Genomic DNA, 21,951 nt, shown 5'->3' with positions numbered 1-21,951 from the left:
GAGGAGCGCGGTCAGGTGCTCCTGGCTGGGCCCTGGGCTCCAGATCGCGGTTGCTGTTCAGCTTGCGGACAGTTTGCTTTCACGCCTAGGCGTGGGGCTGTGGTTCGTTCAACCCACTCGCCCCCTCCTGGGAAAAATGGGGAAGTCACCGATTCCACAGCGACTAGAGGTCCCAGCTCCGAACCACAATTTCACAGGTTATTCTCGGAACTCACGTCTGTCTGTTCAGCTCACTGTGGCTTCACAGCAGACATGTCTTCTTTTTGTTCATCTGAGATGTAATGTGCATAAAGGTCACTCTTTAACAGGGCACAACTCCGAGTTGTTTTGTTTTTTTAAACATATTCGGGGGCCACTGGGCAAAGACCACTGCTATCTAATTCCAGAGCGTTCTCCAACCCCCAAACTGGCACGTGGACTTAACACACCTGCGGGATCACAGCAATTTTAGCTCACAGCATTAATCTAAGTTAAGGTATAGCTTAAACAGAACCCGACTTTGTTCTCTGGTGACCTTTTACACTTTGCGGTCCACCTTCAAACTTCAAAAATGGCAATATATATACAACTTAAAAGGCAACCTGCATGCAGAGCTATATTGAAGGAAGTATGGTTTAGGGGTAAATGAAGAGAGGCTGGAATTCAGGAGAACATGACTTTGCTGTCCTCTCCCGTCCCCGGTCCCGGCTGTCCGCTGCCAGCTTTCTCTCCCTCTGAGTGCGGAGCCCGGCTGGAGGAGGGAGCAGCTGTTAGAGAACCGCGTGGCTCCCCGGGTCTCTGCTGTCACCCCGATCCCGTACCCACCCCTGAAACAGCCTTCCCACTCTGCCATCTACACGCCAGTCCTTGAGTTTGGAAATCCAGATCTGACTTCCTGGCCTATCTTGCTTTTGCTGACCCCCAGGGGACGTGTCCCTTGACACCGAAGCCTGGACAGGCGCTGCTGCCTGACTCCCAGATTCCGAGTCCCTGAGTCACACCTGCTCAGGCTCGGCTTCGAGGCAGCTTATGCCAGATCTCGTCTGTGCCAGGCTCCCCCGCTGGCTTGCCATGGGTATCCTCTGAAAGGCATTTTCTTGGGTGAATTAAAGAATAGCCTTCAGCCTCTCCCAGGCTGGCCTCTTATTTTTTCCTAAGGTGTTCTAGTTCAATGTCTACAGTCTCACCAGCAGCTGGGGAAGAGTTCAAGGCTGCCCAAACCCCTCCGGGTCCTCTGGCCCTTCCCCGGCTCCAGCCTCCAAGACCAAGCTCCCAGTAGTCGCAAGGTGGCGCTTCTTGCTATGGAGAGCAATCCTGGTAGGGCTGTGATTTGATAGCAAGGGTGTTCCTGCTTAAGCGGTGTGGAAGTGCGCTCTGGGGAACGGGTGATTCAGCCGAAGTCTGCAGGCTTTCTGTTAAATGGGGTGATTTTATCAGCTACCTCCCTTCTCTTTGCCTGGTGTGCCACAAAAGTTTTAGTTATCTAGATTTCGTCCTTGTTTGCCTTTATTGCTCCTTCTGAAACAACAGACCTTTTGAGCCACAGTTGTTTTCATTAAGCAAGTAACACAGAATCACTTTAAAAACTGCTTTCAATCCTCACCTGAGGAGAGAGAGAAACAGCAGTTTCCTCTCCTACGTGCCCCCAATCAGGGACCAGACCTGCAGCCCAGGTATGTGCCCTGACCAGGAAACGACCCCCAAACCTTTCAGTGCTCAGGACCACGACCCATCCAGCTGAGCCACACTGGCTAGGACTAAAATTTTGTATTTATTGAAGAAAGAATACAGTCACGTGAAACAAAATGTAACAGGTACCACAAGCTATTGGAAAGTCTCCCTCCCAGGCAGCCCACGCCACAGGCAACCAGCGCCACCATCTCTAAGGCACCTTTCTGTAGGTAGAAAGAAGGACTGATCTGCAACCCATCTGGGGGACTATGGCGTGTCACAGCTGCCTTGACAGCTGGCTGGGATCGGGTCTGTTTGCCGAGCCTGTGTGCTGGGGAGTGTGGCTTGGTGTGTGGTACTTGGAAATCATGTCCACCAGGCTACAGTTCTTACCCCGCCATCTGCAGAGACGTTTGGCCACAGAGTTTCCACCAAGGGACGCTTGTGTCCTAATGGATTAGCCCTGAATTAACAAGGAACATAGAATCTGTTTATAACCAACACCCTCTGTGCCCCCTTTCCAGCTGGATTCCCTGAAAAGTCCCTGTTCTATTACAGGAGTTAAGGTGGCACGGTGACGCATTTACTTCATTGGTTTCCTGCGGCCTCACTTCCCGGTGGGTTTTGTTTTGTGTGTCTGTTTGTCTTGGGCCTACAGCCTGGAGTTTAGTTTAACCGCTGACAAACTCTTCGGGGGTGAGTATGTTCACAGCGTGCGCAAGGCTCTGGGAAGCAGGAGGGAGCTAATAGATTGTAAATCAAAATTGTCTTTACAAAGCTCCGTGGATTTATTTCCTGATGCATAGCCAAGACGGCTCTAATTTGAAAAGCCTGAAGGTGAAGAAACCTAGCATTTCCCCTGGTGGAGCTATGAAGACCCGTGGGTTTGTATTTAGGATCCTGTAGGAAAGGTGAACTGAAATATTTCTTGGGTTTTTTTATTTTCAGAGAGAAGGGGGAGGGAGGGACAAAGAGAGGGAGAGAAACATTGATGTGCGAGAGATACATCAACTGGTTGCCTCCCACACGTCCCCCGCTGGGGACCTGGCCCACGACCCAGGCATGTACCCTGACTGGGAATCGAACCAACGAGCTTTCGTCTCACAGGCCAGCTCTTAATCTACTAAGCCACCCCAGCTGGGGCTGAAATATTTATTTTTCATGCTGTTCACCAACCCAAGTGCAGTGAAAGTATTATAGCCACTAAAATTACTTTCTTGCTCTACTGAAAATCCACGCTGAATCTAACAAAGCAGAAAAGCATGGCCCTGTTTGCCAAATCAAGAAGAACTGAACCCAACCCAGGAGAACGCGTGAGGGATTTTCCACAGATTTCATTTTGTCAAGTATCACCCGTGACTATATTTGAGAGTTTGGCTGTAATTTAAGTAAAGAGGATATCAAATTTCTGAATATTATATGTGAACATAACCCCTTGCTTAATAGTCCTGCTGCTCTCAGAAAAAAAAAAATCCTTAACGAATGTCATGATTGAAACTGCTCCCAGAGAAAGAAATACAAATGAATCCCTAGTGCCTGTGTCCGAGGAACACCAAGACCGAGGAACACCAAGACAGCTACTTTACTGTCTTGGATGGTCTCATGCCAGAAAATTGTTTCTCTCTGAAGGCTTTTGTTTTTAGAAGCAAACAAAGAAAACTGAAATAAGCAGCGTAACCTACAAAGAAATGCTCACTTCTTGTCCATTGCACTGAATGCCATTATTCTCAGCTGGCTGAGCCAACTGGCCAGAGACACTCTGAGTTTCGCCCCCTCTCACACGTTTCAGTTCCGGGTCAAAGTGCTGACCCTTTACATGCACCTGCTCCAGGGGGCCCTTTTCGGTTTTGTCCCTTTCCTAGTGCCTCTTCTCCAGAAACTTCCAGACGGCCTTCTCTATTTTATCTAGCTTTCTCTTTTCCATCACAGCCCAGTCACGAGTCTGTTGGTGGAAATAAGCATCCCACCATAACGCAGCTTGGTTCTAAGTTCATAACTGGACCTGGAAACCATCTTGGAGTTGTTGGTTGCTAGGAAATCGGGTAAGGCAGTTTTCTACAGAGAAAAGAAAAATGAAAGACTAACGCAAATCAAGTCTGACATGCTGGAAATGTGGGGATTTTGTGAAGCACAGGTAGGGGCTGGGACTACGGGGGTTGAGGAGGGGGTGCGGTACCCCGAGTGTGGGTGAAGTGTGAGGGAGGAGCCTGGCCAGTGGCACCCCCAGTTTTGGCAGGTGGGCTCCAGGGCAGGACGATTTTTCTACTCAACACATCTCTCAGCAGTGAGCTTCCAGTCTGGCATGAACAGAAGACATTTCTTAATAAAGTGTCTACATTTTTACAATTGGAGAGCAAGGTGAGGAAAGCCAATTCTAAGCTAACTTAGTCTGCTCACCTGTAAAATGGGCCTAATACTCGTGCTCCCCTTACCCTATTGAGGATCAGATATGGTAATTCATGTGAAGGGTGTAGCACTGGCAAGCAGCAATGCTCAATACAAATTAGGCTTGCTTCCTCCCTCTGAAGCTCAAGACCTTCCTAGGAGGCTGCTGGGGGAATGAAGGGGTCGCGTCAATCACTCAGCACAGAGGTGCACACCTGGCCTGCAGCCAGCAGCCGGCAAGGGGGGCGGATGCGAATGTGGACACCTGAGCAGAGGTGGGAAGCATCAGTTACTTAGATAATTTTCCGAGGGGGTAAAGGAGGAAGAGTGATACCTGGAAGGAGAAAGAGGGTGGACAAGAAAGGGGAGGCCCTCGCAGAAAAATTCTAAAGGCCAGACAAGGTTCCTGACACCTCACCTCGCTGAGTCGTCCCCTGGCTGTGTGGCCAGGACAACCGAGAGCTGCCAGCTGGGTGACTGGAGGAACAGGTTTTGAATCAAAGAGACTTACTTTGGGAAAGGCACACTGGACTTCCCCTGCAGAAGGCCTTGTGTCTGGGGCTCCCTCACTGGCGTGGGGGGCGGGGCAGGGACAGCTTACGCGGGGTATCTGCAGACAAAGTGCTGTGAGATCCTATCTGTCAGGGATGCTGTCAAAGAGGACATAATCGAGGTATGACTGAATGCCCTTCTAGACATTTTCACTTTAAATAAACTTGATAGAGTTTTGAGCTTACAGATTTACAGAGAAAACATCAGACTCAATTTTCTTTTATACAAACCCAAACTTCACATTTCATGCTTCTGAATATTACATCAGCATTTATAAAGATAGTATCTTACAAACGGAAGCCATAGAGAGACTCACGGGTAACTTTGGGGATCTCCCAGGCACCCCAATGGACCACCTGGTACACTCCTAGGGTGCGTTCACCCCACCTGGCAATGCACTGAACAATGAAACACATTAAAAACCGGAAGAGCCCAAGTGATACCAGCCAAGACCTTAGCTTAAGTCATCATGGAAATGGATACAGAGCATCAGGGTGGGGTTTAAAAAGAAAACTCTGAGTGTTTAAAATAGAATTCACTTCACAGAAATACATTTCACACGCAGCTCTTGAAAAAAAAATTCTGCCGCCAAAAGTGAGGTTCAAGTACTCTCTGATTGGTAGAGTATGAAAAAATGTGGCTAGTTTGAGGCGATGGCAAAGAAAATGATGACTCTCGCAAACAGTATTATAATCGACCTGCTAGTAAAGGACTTGGGGCACCCTGCAGCGCATTTTATGAATGTTTCCACTGAAAAAGCGTATTCGAAACTCCACCTCAAAGGTATTCATCACAGTGGGTCGGGGGCTCCTGGTCCTGCTGAAACTCACAAGCATGAACCAAGTCCCACCCGGAAAGGGGTTGTGAGTTGCTAAAAGGATGCAGGAAGGCCAGTCATTCCTTTGTCTGAGTCATCCCCCTTTACCTTGTAAAATGATTTTTCACATAATTATGAACCGATGATAGATACTTGCCTAGTCTAGGGTTTAGCAATAGGAAGCATCAATCTCTTCAAAGCTTTGCTGTCTTCACACCTTTGGCAACATCTCATATATAATTGTGCAAGGGACTGCCTTAGCCCAGGACTAAAGAAAATGAGCCAGGTGCAGCCTTCTCAAAGCACTTAGCATTGGGGAGTGGGCGCAGAGCCAGAGAGGAAAGGCTCAGATAGTAATGGATTATTTTTTATTAATTTTATTTATTTATCTTTAGAGGGGAAGGGAAGGAGAGAGGGAGAGAAATATCAATGTATGGTTGCCTCTCGTGCGTCCCCTGCTGGAAACTGGCCTGCAACCCAGGCATGTGCCCTGACTGGGAATCGAACCGCGATCCTCTGGTTCGCAGGCCTGCACTCAGTCCACTGAGTTACTCCAGCCAGGGAATAGATTATTATAACAAAGTAGTGACTCTGGGTCTTACACTGAGAGGAAAGGTAGATAATAATACATTATTACAACAAAGTAGCGATTCTGGGTTGTTGTAGGAGGGAAAGAAAGCTCATATCAAGGATGTGAGAACCTGCTGTCTCTTCACGTGAAAAATCAGATTTGGTCCTTTCCAGGTCTGTCCTTTACATGCCATTTTAAAAAGTTGGGGGGTACTTTTAAACACTTTTTTTTATTGTGAAAAAATACGCATATCAAAATTTACCATTTTAACCATATTTTAGCACACAATTCAGTGGCATTAATTACATTCACAATGCTGCTTAACCATCACCAGTCTCTTTTCCCAGAACATTTTCATCACCCCGAACAGAAACTTCTTTCCAATAAACAATAACCCCCATTCCCTCCTCCGTCTGGCCCCTGGTAACCCCATTCCACTTTGAGTCTATGAGTTTGACAACTCTAGGTAACCCTTACACGTGGAATCATTCAGCCTTTGTCCTTTCGTGTTGGGCTTACTTCCCTTGGCACGATGTCTCCAAGGCTCATCCCTGCTGCAGCCCGTGTCAGAACTCCATTCCTTGTTTCTGGCAGAGTAATATTCCAGCACAGGACTTCACCACACTGTGTTTAGCCATTCGCCTGTTCCTGGACATCTGGGTTGTTTCTACCATGTGGGCATTGCGGACGGTGCTGCAGTAAACACCGGCCCACAAGTATCTGTTTACATCCCCGTCTTCAATTCTTGGAGTCTATAGCTGAGTCGTGTGGTAATTCTGTGTCTGGCTCCTTGAGGAACCGCCAAACTGTTTTCTGTAGTAGCTACACCTGTGTAACACGATCTCACCTGCAGTGCAAGAGTTTCAGTTTCTCCACATCTTGCCAACACTTGGGATTTTCTGGGTTTTTAGTAACGGGTGTGAAGTGATGTCTCATTGTGGGTTTGATTGCATTTCCCTAATGACTAATGATGGTAAACGTGTTTTCCGCCCACTGGCCACTTGTATGTATCTTCTTTGGAGAAAGGTTCGCCACTCAAGCCCTTTGCGATTTTTTGTGGGGTGATTCAATGTTGCCTGGATCTGTCCCCATGACTGGGTTTAGCTCTTAATGGTGCCGACTCCACGGGACAGGAATGCTGTCGGACAGGGGCTAGAGGACTCCCAGGTTCATGTTCACCCTTGTGAAAGCCATCCTCGACTTTCCTGTCTCCCTCCACATGGTGTCACCACAGGGCTCTCTACAAAGCAACCAGGGAGGTTTAACATTGAGGTAAGACTTGGGCCGCCGAAAATCAGGACCGGTTACAACTAGTTGTTCGCATCTCAAATATGAACTGCACACGTACCACGTGCCAGAGACAAGCTTTGGGGCTGTGGACACAGGCACGGGGGGTGGACGGGGACAGAGAACGTCTTTGCGTAGGTGCCCAGAGAAGAGTGACAGTAAAGAAACACACCGTGAAATCTGGGGGCAGTAACTGTGAAAACGATGACACTCTGGATCGTAATATGATGGGACTGTGTGCTGGGACTGTGCTAGGGGCCGCTCTGGGAAGATGACACGCAGTGGGGACCTGCGTGCCGGAGGGCAGAGGTCGGGGGGCGGGGGCAGGCTCCAGGTGGGTGTGTAAGGCGCTGGTGAAAGGCCTGCAGGGTGCGTGTGCCACAAGGTCAGGGACAACAAGAAGCCCCTATGACTGGGGCGGTGAGGGGTGGGCACAATAGGGTCACACTGACCACGTGATTGATCTGCACCGTGAGGTCATACTCCCTCCCCCAGGGGCCCTGTGACGTCCACTTCCGGTTCACATGGACATTGTGGTTACTCCATAAAACAGGGGTGTCAAACTCATGTTCACCGGGGGCCACATCAGCCTCGCAGTTGCCTTCAAAGGGCTGAAATAACTCTAGGACTGAATAAATGTAACTGTTCCTTAACAGTTANGGTCAGGGACAACAAGAAGCCCCTGTGACTGGGGCGGTGAGGGGTGGGCACAATAGGGTCACATTGACCACGTGATTGATCTGCACCGTGAGGTCATACTCCCTCCCCCAGGGGCCCTGTGACGTCCACTTCCGGTTCACATGGACATTGTGGTTGCTCCATAAAACAGGGGTGTCAAACTCATGTTCACCGGGGGCCACATCAGCCTCGCAGTTGCCTTCAAAGGGCTGAAATAACTCTAGGACTGTATAAATGTAACTGTTCCTTAACAGTTAAGGAGTTGAAATTACATTCGGCCTTGGACAGCAACCACGAGGCTGATGTGCCCCCGGTGAACATGAGTCTGACACACCTGCCATAAAGGTTGAAATAATAAGCTCTCCATGCCATTTTCATTACCAGGCAGGAATTACATTTGCCATAGACTAATTTTTAATTTGATTTTTCATTGTGATAAAATACACATCCTATAAAATTGCCTTAGCCATTTTGCCACAGATATTTTTGGAATAGATATTATGCACAGAAAAAAAAAATTCCGACTTAGTCCAGGGTTGACTTAAAAAAACACCTTAAAAATGTGGAGTAACGGCCCTGGCTGGTGTGGCTCAGTGGATTGAGTGTGGGCCTGCGGACCAAACAACCATGGTTCAATTCCCAGTCAGGGCACATGCCTGGGTTGCAGGCCAGTTCCCAGCAGGGGACCCATGAGAAGCAACCATACATTGATATTTCTCTCTCCCTCTCTTCTTCCCTTTCCCTCTAAAAATAAACAAATAAAATCTTAAAAAAAATGTGGAGTAACAGCCCTGGCTGGTGTAGCTCAGTGGATTGAGTGCGGGCCTGCGAACCAGAGGATCGCCGTTCAATCCCCAGTCGGGGCACATGCCTGGGTTGCAGGTCGGTTCCCAGCGGGGGACTCACGAGAGGCGGCCATACATTGATGTTTCTCTCCTTCTCTCCTTCCCTTCCCTTCTAAAGATGGATAAATAAAATCTTTGAAAAAAAATGTGGAGTAACGGTGGCCTGTTAGACATCCGGATGTAGCTGCTGTGCTGGTTTAGTGAATGTGAAGCAGTTTTTCCCTGTCTGCCTGGATCCCCGCGTGTCCCCAAAGGAAAGCAGCGCTCGGGCCCCACTGGGGTGGAGCTTCTCAAAGGCCCTTGATCTCTGTTCACAATGCATTTCCCAGAGAGAAAGTGTGTGGCCCAAGGGAAAGTGGTGAAGTAACTTTGCACGTCAAAACTCGGCAAGTGTCTTTGTCTTTCGCAGAGATGAAGAGTTTACAAGGCTTGCAGCTGCCCCCCTGAAGTGTGAAGCAGCCTCATTTCCTAGGGGCAAGGAGGGTGGCTGTGACTTGTCCCCACTTTGTGACTCAACTCGGTTTCCCAAAGCGCCAGTGAGGGTCCCTTTATTCTCCCGGGGTCTAAGGCTTTTCTCCCCACCATTCTTAGATTTTTATTTCTTTAACTTTCATTCACTCAAAACAAGAGTTGCTTTCTCTACTTTCCTGTAGCAAGATGTCAATGAACCCTGAGCTCACAAGAGCACCCTGGTCCACTGGAGGCCCAGCACCCACCAGGCTTTGTCTCCATTCTGGGGGTGCACAAAGCCAATGAGGCCATGAGCCCCCAGAGTGGCCAGGGAAGGGGCTACACCACTCCTGGCCCTCACAGTAACGCCCAGTGCTCCTCAACATGCATGGCATCCCCTGGAAATCTTATTGAAATGCACATTCTGATTCAGGTCTGGGGTGGGGCCTGAGGTTCTGCATTTCTAACAAGCTCCCCAATGATGTCACACTGCTAGTCTTGGAGCAACAAGGACATGGATGAGGTCCAGCCCCTCAGTGAGACTCCCCAGGCTGCCTGCCTGCCCAGTCTGACCTCCATCCACGCCTCCTGCCCTTCCCTGAGCAGCCCCTGCCCCCTCACTGAGGGTGACATTGGCCATGTGGCTTTCCCCTCACTTCTCCCTCATATGGAGACTGGAGAGACCCTTGCAGTCTCACATCACCTGGACTTCCTCCTGCCCTGTCCCGTCGATGCGTTCTGGTTATGTTTTGTTTATTTGCTCTTTCTGCTAGACTGTTGGCTTGCAATGAGGACTTCAGCCACTACCCTCTTCTCGAACTCACCTGTAACCTGTCCCTCACACATGTCGTTAGCTGTCCCTGTGCTGTTCTCTGCATTGTTCCCTGCTTTTATCCCAGTCAGCTCTGCTCACCGGCACCCTACATCCCCAGAGCCTGGTTTTGCTTTACCCACGCCTGCTAACCGCCCACTGCTCACCCACTCACCAATCTACCGACCCTGGGCTCTGTTCATACCCCCCTTCCCCCCTCTGCATTGCCAGTCCAAATGCCAGCCCTCCCTCCCAACGGGGCCCATGTCCAGCCTGCCCCAAGTAGCTTTGCTGGGGACTCTGGCCCACAAAGCCCTCTACTCTTCCTGACTTCCCTTTTTGCATGGTACTATTCTATATCTTTATATCTTCCTGTGTCTTCATGTGGCCCCAGCCAGGGACTCCAATCAGATTAGGAGTTCCTGGAAGGGAATGACGTCTGTGTCCAGGTTCCCTGAAGGACTGAGTCAGTGCACACAGACACAGGGCCTGCACAGAAGACTGGGAGCACCCCCGACTGATGGTGGCTGGGGAGGGGAGACAATACACCATGGCCCCTGCCTCCACTGTGACCTCGACCGTGACCACGGTAGGCATGCTCCATCTACCTTGCTTTTCAAGACTGTAACACACCACATCCAGTGCTACCCTTGGATGCCTCTGAACTTGCCTCTCATCTTGCTTTTTTTCTTTAACACAGTTGATCTTGAGACCTCCTCTTGTCTTAGCCATGACTGACCTAAACATTCTTTAAAAGTAAACTCAATCCACCCAAGCTTAGTCAGGACCTGTGAGCAATGCGCTGGGCCAGGTGTGGGAGTCCGAGGCTTCTCCTCGCCCAGGTTCACAGACCAGTGCTACTCAATCGACACTGCGCACAAGCACCACCTGGAAATCTTGCTAAAATGCAAACCCGATTTGGTAGGTCTGGGGTGAGGTCCGATCCGAGGATGCTTCATTGTTAACAAGCTGCCAGGTGATGCTGATGGTCCGTGAGGTTACATGAAGGACCGCGAGCCAGAACTTCCTCACACTCACAAATGCTGCACAGAGGGAATTGCCTGTCCCGTCGCTGGGTCCAGACGCTGTTTATCTTGAGTGGGCGTGAAGAAAGAACCGGCCCCTGGGAAAATTCTAATGCATGCCCGCCAGGCGCCGGGCTGAGACTTGACCTTCCTCACCTCCCGCATCCTCAGAAACGCTCAGATGCTTAGTGATGAGTAGACTGGACGGAGCTAGGTATGTAGCAAATGCTCAAACTCTTGTTCAATCAATGAATAATTCTCCCAGAAGGATGACTTTGACCTCATAACTTCCCTTCACAGAAGAGTACAATAGTTTCCTACTAGTTCTGAAGCGCAGACTTGGACTTGGAGAGACTCTACCAACTATGTGCAAAGTTAGAGATCCCCTGCGGGGAGGAGTTTCTAATCGGGGACAGAGCTCAGGTCGCCTAAGTAACCACAACGCAATTGCTCCAGCCTCTGAGGCCTGTCACTCACACCTGGGAATGGGGCACCTGTCATACGGGACGAGGGCCACTTCATCTGGTATGAGTGAGGCCACTCTGGACTGGTGCCCATGACTTCTGTGCCCCTCACAGTCAGTGACAACCAGCTGGTTATGTATGAGGTGCTCTGATCATTTGTCATTTTGCACATCAATAGGACCTCCATGGCCTGGCTAATAGGGACCTCAGCTGGGGCAAGGAAAAGCCAAGCCCATCAGAAAAAGACTTTTTTAATGGTCGCATTGTTAAACTATGAAACCTTGAGACCATCAGATATTAATGGGTTAAAGTGTAGGCCCAAGACTCTGGCTGTACGTGTTACCCCCACTGTCATGGGGGGCGGGCACCTGTTTCTAGACTCCTGGCTGCTGTGCACTAGCAACACGGTTACTGTCTCCCACCCACACGCCCTGGCACCGGCCTGTCCTGCTCCGAGGAAAAGCTGGAGACCTGGCAGGTCTCAGGCCAGGGGCTCTGTAAGTTCTGACCCTCTATCTTTCTTTTTTATTCCTACCTGGGGCATTTTTTATCGCTTTTAGAGGAACAGGAAGGGGGGAGAGAGAGACATTAACCCGCTGCCTTCCTGTATGCTCCTTGCCCTGGACTGAACCCACAACCTGGGTAGGTGGCCTGACCGGAAATTGAACCCGTGACTTTCTGGTCTATAGAAGATGCTCCAACAAGAGGAGCCACACTGGTCATGGCCCCTCTGTCTTATCCCAACTTTCTTCCTACTACTTAGGGGAGTGCGTTTGCAAGTATTGGAGGGGAAAAAAAAGCATTGGTAATACAAATGATTTAGATTTGTGACACATCAGAATAGAATCCCAAGTCGTTGGGCCAAGGGAGGAGTCCCCCAATTTGCTGGAATTACAGTCATACTAAGACAGAAGGAACCTTTACAAATACAACAGAACCACAGTCACCCGCTCACTGGACATGGCCCTGGGGCTCACGGGCCTGTCGTCCCCCTGGCCCCACAACCCCATGCACAGAGCCTGGCAGGGGACAGGTCTGGGACAGACACAGGCCTGTCTGCGGTGCAGAGCGGTGAGTGGGGGGGTGTGCGGAGCGGGCTCTGAGAAGCCTTCGCTTCAGGAAGTGGCAGAGATGATTCAACCGTCACATTCCTCTTCCTCCTGACTCAGGGATCAACTAACTGGCACAAGGACCTTGTAGAGAGAGCACTCGGGGAGCCGGGAGCCGCTTCAAAGCTGACCAGCCTTAAAGCCACAGCCTTTTTCTTTCTGCTTAACACGAGGGAGGAACAGAAAGCCCTCAGTGAGCGGGCATCCTCGAGCAGACCTCCACCTGTGCACACCGGTCACGTAATTTCCCCAGAGGTGCAGGGTTTTCCTTCTGCACCACCATTCCTGGAGGCCTCTCTCTGCTGCCATGCAGTTTGCCGTCGGAGAAGATTCTGTGAGGGGTTAAGACCATGCCCCTGGAGCAGACACCGTGGAAAAATGCCGGCTCTGCTACTTATGAACCGTGCAAACACGGGCAAGTTTCTTAGCCTCTCCGTGCCTCAGTTTTTGTATCTTCCTGGCCCAGAGGGGTGAGGATTAGAGATCATCTACGGGAGAGATGTAACCAATGGCAGGCACTTTTAATACATGTTCATCACCTATCAGGAACTTAGAGCAGAGCTCAGAACCTCTTGATTGGTTCTGAGCTTCCATGGTTGCCAGCAGCGGTTTTCAAACTTGAGTGTGTGTCCTAATTACTCTGGCTGTTGAACCTGACTGCTGGGACTCTCCCTAGAGATTCTAACTCAGGGGGTGCGGGTGGGACCTGAGAATGTGCATCTCTAACACATTCCCAGGTGTTTCAGATGCTGGGTCCAGGGACCGCGCTCTGCACAGGGCAGGGTCCTGGCTCCTGTGGCTCGTTTGCGCAGCCCCTCGTGACTCAGATCCAGCACTGCCCCGGCTGGCCGAGTCCTTCCCGGGTCCCTCATGCAGGCCCTGGACTCCAGCCCTGCAGACGGGACACAGTCATGCTCTGCAAGTCCCACCTTGGCCCCTTCCCTCTCCGCACACTGGCAGAGCCAGCACTGTCCGCCCAGCTCTCCACTTCAGTCGGGCTCCACCTGGTGTTGGCTCCCAGGCATCTCCTTTGTTTCTGTTTTGCAGCGGCTTAGGCCCACCGAACAGCAGGCAAGGAGGCGGGCAAGGAAGACTGTGGGGTCTGATCTTCCCTGCCAGATGGGAGCTTTCTGCTGTGTCTTATGGGCTTTTACTAGTCACTGCAGCGAGTATCCAGTGAATTGAGGGAAACAAAAGCCGACAGGGAGGTTAAGGAACTAGAATGAATAACCCCAGGCAAAGGGAAGTTGTGGGCAAGCAATCTTCAACAATAGAACCATTAACATAAAGATGACACTGACAAACTGATCTTTGCCCCTGTGAAAGAACAAATTTGAGGAAATGGGGTCAAATTGCAACATGTTGGGTTAAGGTCTGCTCTGGGCCAGTTCCTAATATTGAGAATCATGAAGATCAACCAGGGTTAGCAAGGGCAGACGAGAAAATCCTTGGCTAAACAGGCTAAACGTTACTAATGAAACTGATAACCCCAACTGCCGTGAAAGTTTCGTGGGTCTTATACCTTGCTCTTTTTTATACCCTGCTTTTATACCCTGGGTACAAAGTCAAGAGGAGGGAAGGGCCCTTTGCCAGTTTCTTTTAACTGGATATGAGTTTGGTACTTTGTGCCACTTAAGGATATAGTTTTAAGTTAGTTGCTAACAATATTACAAAGAGTAACATGTTTTTTTTTTTTTCAATCGACACCTGCCCTGGCCAGGTGACTCGGTTGGTTGGTTGGAGCGCCGTCCTATACACCAGAAGGTTGCAGGTTCGTTACGGGAGGCAACCGATTAACATCTCTCTCTCACAATGACGTCTGTCTGTCTCTCTCCCTCCCTCCCTGCCCCCACCTTCCTCTCTCTCTAAAATCAATAAACATATCCCTGGGTAAAGATTTTTTAAAAATCAGTACCTTAGGGAAGTGGTTCCTTTCCGATTTAGCGGATGTAATGAGAACCCAAAGCAGCCAACTCTGGGGCTGCAAATAGGATCTGTGCCACACCACACATCCTTTCTTTCCACTTGCCAGGTTTAACTATCACACTTGCGAAAAGTGTCTCTTCCTCATTTTTAATGGAAAGTCTTCAGATTTCTGGTAGCTGGAGGAAGTAGCTCTTGTCCTGCCCACACTGAACAGGAAATGTAATAAGTTATTATTATTCTGATGAACTGACAGGGTGGCTTTTGCCACCAGTTCTTCCTTCCCACTGGAAGCCTGGCCGCTGCGTCGAGGTGCCCGGCGGGCCTCTGCATCCCTTGAGAGGCTCTGGCTCCTCTGGGTGGGGGAGCATTAGGGAGCTGGGCCGGGAGGAGGGGACATGCGCTCGACCAGGAAAACTGTATTTTGTGCAAGCAAAGCTTTTTGCCAAGTTACAGGTCCAAGGTTAACGCCGCTCCTGCTGGGGGCAGGGGACCTACCTGAGGCCAGTCCGGGAGGACCGAGGGTCAGGTCGCCCCTGCGCTGATGCTGGACCCTCTGGGATCCCTGGCTGCTTATCTCTCTTGTGCCCTGCATTGTAGAGCACCACCCACATCCTGACCTCTTCCGTCAAGACACGTTTGGGTCAGGAAATGGCTCCACATTCCAGTGTGCACCTATTTCCTGCAAATCCCAAGCTGTTAGCTCGTTTACCTCTGTAGAATTTAAGAAACTTTGCCCCACAATAAAATTATCCAAAGCAGCTGGGGTTCAATAGCCTAAACTTCATCCTTCATGATTATAATACTTGTTTAGGGGGAAAAAAATCCCTCTTTACTTGAACCTGAACAACACTTTGACTGGGACTAGGACAGAAATCTCCTCAATAAACTGCGAAACGAAACAATCCAAATCGTCGGCTATTTTGGTCTGACATCAACCACATCTTTTTTTCTTTTTCTTTTTAACAGTAGGTCCAACCAGCCCACATCCTTTGGCCCTAGCACAGCCCCTCCGGCTCTGAACGGCTCCTGCACTCAGCTTGGCCTTTTGCCACTGCGCTGACCTGATTCAAGCCTTTACTAAGCTCTTCCAGAACCGGGGCAGTGGTCTCCTTACTGCCCCCTCCCCGGCACCGAGGACCACTGCCTGCCACACTTTCCCATGATGCACAATCTAATCCACCCCCCCCCCCCAACAGCCCACAACGTACCCAGATAAAAATTCAACTGTTCTGCTTGCACGTAGGCCCATACAGTCCAGGGTGCTGTTCTTGTCAGAGGTCCCTGAATAAACTGTCAGGCACCTCCCCCGGCCTCCGCCCCCCCGCCCCCCGCCAGTATCCCCACCCAACACAGCACTAGCTGCCTTGAACTCCTGGCTCCAACGCTGCTTTCTTGTGTCTTTATGTGTTTCAGTCACGCGAGGCTGCATGGTTGGGAAGAATAGGGTGTTTCTCTGGACACTTCAGTGCAGGTTACAGCACCCCTCATCCTGGGCATGCACCCTACTCTGCAAACGCCCCCAGCCACACAGGCCCAGTCCTGCGAGCCTACTGTCCGCACAGGTCTACACTGAGTGCTCCCCAGCCTGGCACAGACTGTCCCACATGTAGTAGGCGTTCACTTGGTTGAAATACACAAATTCCGTGTTATTTCTCACTATTGGGTGCCTTGCCCCGAATGGGGCCTCGGAAATCAACCACGGCTGGAAGTCAGCGTGGCCCACAAAGCAAACACGGATACAAAGTTACCAGCACACATTCAGAAAAAAAGTGCTTCACTCTGCGACACGGATGCTGACCTGACAACTGCAGCGCCAGCCAGGTCCTGGACGAACGGCCTAGACAGAGGGGAGGCCTGCAGGGTGGGGAGGGTGCTGGCAGGAAGCAGACTTGACAGCCGCTTTCAGAATGGGGACAGAGATATGGGACGCTGTGTAATCTCGCTCGCCACCCACTCGCCTCCAACCTCAAAAGCTCACTCAGAACTTCAAACGGACCAAGCCTCCTGTTTCACTGTCTCAAGCTTGGTTTCTTCAGGCTCGGTGATTTGGGGCAGAAAGGATGAGCTGACCTCAAACTGGCTTCCTAGCCGTGGGCCCTGTAGGAAGCCCATGCATGGCCACCCAGGGAACGCAGCCAAGGCAAAGGATTTCCTGCGCACCAGGTGGGGAACCTGAAGGTGCCCGGAGGGAAAGTCACCGCAGGCAGAACCCTGCCTGGGCCAGCTCTGGGGGGGGTGGAGGTAGGTGGGGGCAGGACGCTGCAGGGAGACAGACCCGCGGGATACTCTGGTGGCCAGAGGGTGGACGCCCTAGGAAGTGGGTCACCTGCGGAGCTGATGCCACCGGCCGGATGCAGACCCCCTGCGGCCACCGGAAAGGCTCAGCCAGCATTCAGTGCACTGGACACACCGTGTGGGAAAAACACTGATATTTTTTTCCATGAACTTCAAAAATAGGAAAATATGGGGGGGGGGGTGAATTTTAACACTGACCTGGCAGATAGAGTTCCCACAGCATCTTCTTAAAACAACACGCGCCACACAGGAGGCCCTGGCTTGGAACTCCCCTATCTGTGGCCGCATAAAATATCGATTCACTGACCTTCCAAGATTCACCTTTATTGTTTCAGTTTTCCTGGTGCGACAATTTCTGGTAGATAACTGAAAAAAGTAGGCTCATGTTTCCTTATCAACACAGGGAAGGCATTCACGTTACACACTGGCCGTTTTCAGGGGTGGGGGTGGGGAGAGGGCTGGTGGGAAGGAAATAATGGGGGAGGGATTTGAAATATTTGGTATTGACAAAATGCCATGATCTATGTGTGTGTGGTTCCCTAAACAAAGAGTTAACATGCACCCAGCTTCCTCTCTAGGGTGGGAAGGGAGACTGGGAGACAGGCCACAGGGGTGCTGGGCACCCACCCATCCTATAGCCCAGACACGGCACCACCCTAGGGAATTTCCTCTACAGGGTCTCCCCATAGGCTTTCCAGGGCCCTTGTAGCTTATCTGTTTCTGATGAGTGTCCTTACCTCTTCAATAAGGGCCATACAAGAGTTATCTCAAGAACTATAAACGTTTCACGCCCTGTCTGTTGGTGAGGGTTCCTGAATTAAGTGCTTTGTGCTATCTGTAAAGTCATAAAAATATGTGAGGGCTTTTTTTTTTTTTTTGGCAAGTTTCCTTTAAGCCTCAACCACTCCTGCCATCCTCTAGACTTGGAAGCTTTCTTCCTCAGCTGCCTCTTGGAATCACACCATCTCCTGATTTTCTACCCATCCTCCAAAGCCCATTTCAGAAACACCTCCCTCCTGAAGCCCTCCCTGATTCCTCCGGCAATACTCATTCCCACAGGCTCTCTACCACCCTCCCCAGGTCTCTTGTCACAGCTACTCTCTTATGGTTACAGCCTCCCGCATCTCGTTCTCTCCCCTGGCCTGTGTGGCCTGTGAGGATGCAGCGATATCTCTGTCTCGTTTCTCACCCATCCAATGTGTTACATCCCACGCATTCGGCCTGGGTGTGAATGAATGTACGCTTAGGTCTGGGATCACTGGGAACAAACACAGTCGTGTGTGTATAACCAGTTACCTTATCGAAATCAGTGTGCTTCTATATGTTCTTACTTGGAATAAACAGTGGAACTATCAACAAAAAACTCATTATTTTTTTAATCTGTACGCAAACACTCTTCTTATGTCTGAAAACAAATTCCCTCCCAAAGACAGGCAAGCACAGGGAGAACCACAGAAATGTTTTCAAAGGCCAGGCTTCCAGCCTTCCAGCTAAGTTTACACCTATTGAATTGATGTGAATGAAACCAAGTGCAACAGTTGCAGATGAAGCGTATTCTAGAAGATGTTTTTTGCCAACTATTTTACAAAACCCACACCCCACCCCCAACAAGGCAAAGCGCTGTGCCCAGCCTTGCCAATGCAGCACGTGATGACCAGCACCTATAACCAGCCAACACAGTTCCTTTTTTCCCCTCTTTCTTTCAATAACAGATTGGCCAAAGAAGCAGTAGTAGAACCTGCAGGGCACTTGTGACCACAGTGTCTTTGGAGGTTGATACTGTGTTTCCATTGTCACAGTTAGTGGATTTCCAGCGGGGACACTGGACATAAATGATAGCATTCGATTAGAAGCCCGTATCATTTGGCTGTTTTCTGTTGACGTATGATTTTAAAATGCATGGAACTCGAGTGGCCAAAAGGAAAAGGGAGGGGGAACAGCCCTTGTTGAAAGATCTCTCTGAAAAACAACCTTGTTTTGACAGCATTTGCTGTTACTATTACAACGTGCTGCATTTTATGCACGTGTGGGTAGTTTTGTAATAAAATGGGAGATGCTTTTTAAATCTCTGTGGCTAGCAGGTTTTCCGCCAGCAAGTAGCTGTTCACAGGATTCCTGATTTTTTTAATTCAAGTAAGGTAGCGCCCCGCCCAACCTGCCGAACTCTTAATTAAGCCGGCTTTCTTTTCCCTCGGCCATTCTGAGTGACCCCTGCAGGAGCGAGGACCCAGACGGGATCTCCTCGAGCATTTTATGCTCCAGCCTCCAGCACACCCGTGCTATTTCTGTCACGGTGTGAGGCCCAGGCTGGCTTTCCCCCTGTCCTCACCCAAACCCAGTTGGTTCTGCAAACACCTCTCCGAGTCTGCACGGGGTTCTGAGCCTTGTTGCATCAGGGGGTCACAGAGCCTCAGCCCATTCCAGAGAAGGGAAATCCGAAACTGCCAAAACCAAGGAAAGCGCCCCCTCTCACCCTTCGTTCCGAGGGACGTCCAAGCGGACACGGTTTTCGTAGCGGTGCGGGCTCGCCACCCGAGAGCGCCCCTCCACGAGGGCAGAAAACCAGTACCTCACTTTATTCAGTTGCAACTAACTGGTAGAGGCCATTCTTCCCAGAGGACCACGACAAACTGAGAAGGCGTTTGTGTGGGTGGCACCCCCAGCACTCTGAACCCCTCCACCAGCCACCGGGTACTGGGGCGGGGGCGGGCCTGGCAGGGCCCCGCGGCGCCTTCGGGTCCCAGCCCCACCCGGCTGAGCTCCAGGACCGCAGGGCCGTTTCTGGCTCCCCCACAGGCTTGAAGCCCCGCGTGCACCTTGGTTTCTCCCACTGCAAACAGTATTTTGTCCTAACATCAACCAGGGGTTCTGAGGACAAGTGATTCTAGGGTTATCCGGGGCCAGAACCTGAAAAGGTGGACCTTCACCTGCGTGCGGGGGAAGTCGGAGAGGGCAAGGGAGGCAGAAAAAAGAGAGGGGAGAAGGTCGGCTTTCCTGCAGAAACTGCCCAATTCGGTTTCGCGGCGCGCGCAGCGAGCGTGGTTCTAGCCTGCAGACGAGCAGGGAAACGGAGGATGGTGCGACGCCCAGGTGAAGGGACCGACCCAGAGCTCCCCGGGGACCCCGAAGGGTCGGAGAGCCCGACTTAGCAGTGGTTCCCTAACGTGGGTGTTGTCTGCGCCTCGGGCTTCTCCCTCGCGTATTCTGCTCGCGCGGGCAAGGGCTATGTCTTCCCACAGCGACTGTGCGTGGGACCTTCGGTGCTCCAGAAACTTCGGGGGAAATGAATGACAAGAAAGCCTGACATTAAGTAGGCTTTTCCAAGCAAGTGCCCATGCTCAGTGCAGGGGTCCAGCAGGCCCCCAATAGCCCATTCACTCGCCCTTTCCCTCTAGCCACCGTCCGACCCGAGTAACCTCCTCCCCAGGTTTCTGCCGTTTCTGTCTCCAAATACTCAGCTCTCGCTTCTCGGTCCAGTCATCAAGACGTCTCGCAACCTCCGCGCCCCCTCGCCTCCCCAGCTCCCGGGAAGGCGCGGGGCGCGGGCGGCCTCCTTACCTGCAGCGGACCGAGGAGCGCGCAGAGCGTGAGCAGCAAGGGCAGCGGGCCGCGCCGCCAGGCGCTTGGGGCCATGGCGCGGAGAGGCGGGCTGGGCGCCGCGTTCTGCCGCCTCTGCGGCCCAGACCGCTCGGCAGCTGCTTGGGGCCTAGGATCCGCCCGCCCCGCCGGCGCCGAGCCCCGCCCCGCCCGGGCACCTGTCCCCTCCCGCCCTCGCGGCGCCCCCTTCCGGCCGGGCCGGGCGGCGCCCGCCAGGTGGTGCTCGGGCGCGCGGCGTGGAGGGGCTGTTCGCTCAGCGCCTGCTGCCCGGGAGTATGGAGGGACCCCGGCATCTGGGAGTGAGGGCAGCGGGACGATCTGCGTCGAAGCCGCACGGGGCATGGGGCTTAGCCCCGGAGGTCCCTCCCCTCGGCTCTTCCCGTTGCACGCGGTTTGCCGGCGACCTGAACCGGGTGTCTCTTAAGTTCATAGACACGGGCCAGCCTGCTGCACCCCAGGTTTCGGTGGTGGTGGTGGGGGGGGGGTTGGGGAGGCAGCCGGCACCCTGGCCCCTGCACCCCGCCCGCCTGGAGCCCGTGCGCTCAGCCCTTCCAGGCGGGGCCTCCCCGCAGTGGGAATTAACGAGAAGGTGGACTGAGCGAAAAGATCACCACGGCATCCCTGCAGCACGCTTCCTGAAATCTTCCAAGTCCGCTGGCCAGGTTCTCTCCTCCAGGCGCCCTGCCTGCCTCGCCTCCGCCCCTGGCCCGGATAGGGGCTCGGTCTTGGCCCGTCTATTTCCTGGCCAAGAACCAGCCAGCTGTGTGGGGCGCCTGTAATTCCTTCCTTAGGAGTGTGTCCTCCCCCACGGTCCAGGTCGATGCTGGACGCGCACGCATACCCACTCATTTGTGCAGTTAACTTTTGGAGTGAAAATGTTTGTCTCATGTCCACAGAATGCACTGACTTCTTGGAGTGACAGGCCTACCCACCTACCTACTCGCCTTATCTTCCTGGCCCAGCACACAGGGTATCTTAGTGAATGAACAGTCCCTGAGCGCTTGGGAAAACTCTGCCTTCCTAGTCGAAGGGTGATGAGGTTTATAAATGTCATTTGGTTTAAACTGGCTGAAATACCCACGCTGATTTTCTGTCTTCTGAGAAAACGGGAAGTTTCCAACAATAATCGTGGATTGGTCTATTTTTCCTTGTAGTTGTTTCCTCCACCCGCCGCCCTCAACCCCCCGAAACCAAGGTTTTGAAGCTCAGATTAGAGGCATAAACATCTAGGAATATGTCTTCTTGACTCATTGATGCTTTCGTGATGACCACTGCATGTCCCCGATGGATAGTAAAACGGGGCTCTGAAGTCTGCTTTGATCCGTTACATAGCCCCGGCTCTGTTCTTATGAGCGGGCGCCCAGTACTTCTCATTCCCTCACTTTGTTACCTACGCCTGCTTTCACGTGGTAGCAGTAACCGATCTTGTTTTTTCATTTTATTCAGCGTGACCGTCTCTACCTTTGGAGTGTTTCGACCATTCACATTC

The 21,951-nt window shown here is 51.6% G+C and overlaps 1 protein-coding gene across 2 annotated transcripts in view; it reads right to left on the bottom strand.

The window, feature by feature from the left end:
- TNFRSF11A (TNF receptor superfamily member 11a) overlaps window positions 1–20,550 on the bottom strand; it is a 52,666-nt gene extending 32,116 nt beyond the window's left edge. For both annotated transcript variants that reach the window (XM_037035379.1, XM_037035385.1), the window contains exon 1: window positions 20,424–20,550. In XM_037035379.1, the coding sequence (XP_036891274.1) occupies window positions 20,424–20,498 (75 nt within the window). In that variant the 5' untranslated portion in view covers window positions 20,499–20,550. The remainder of the gene's footprint in view (window positions 1–20,423) is intronic.
- Window positions 20,551–21,951: the final 1,401 nt, after the last annotated feature.

Source organism: Sturnira hondurensis, unplaced genomic scaffold (genome assembly GCF_014824575.4).
Source record: "Sturnira hondurensis isolate 20B ecotype Veracruz unplaced genomic scaffold, ASM1482457v3 Scaffold0001872, whole genome shotgun sequence".
In the NCBI taxonomy this organism is placed as follows: Eukaryota; Metazoa; Chordata; class Mammalia; order Chiroptera; family Phyllostomidae; genus Sturnira; species Sturnira hondurensis.
This window is presented reverse-complemented; position numbering and strand designations above follow the sequence as displayed.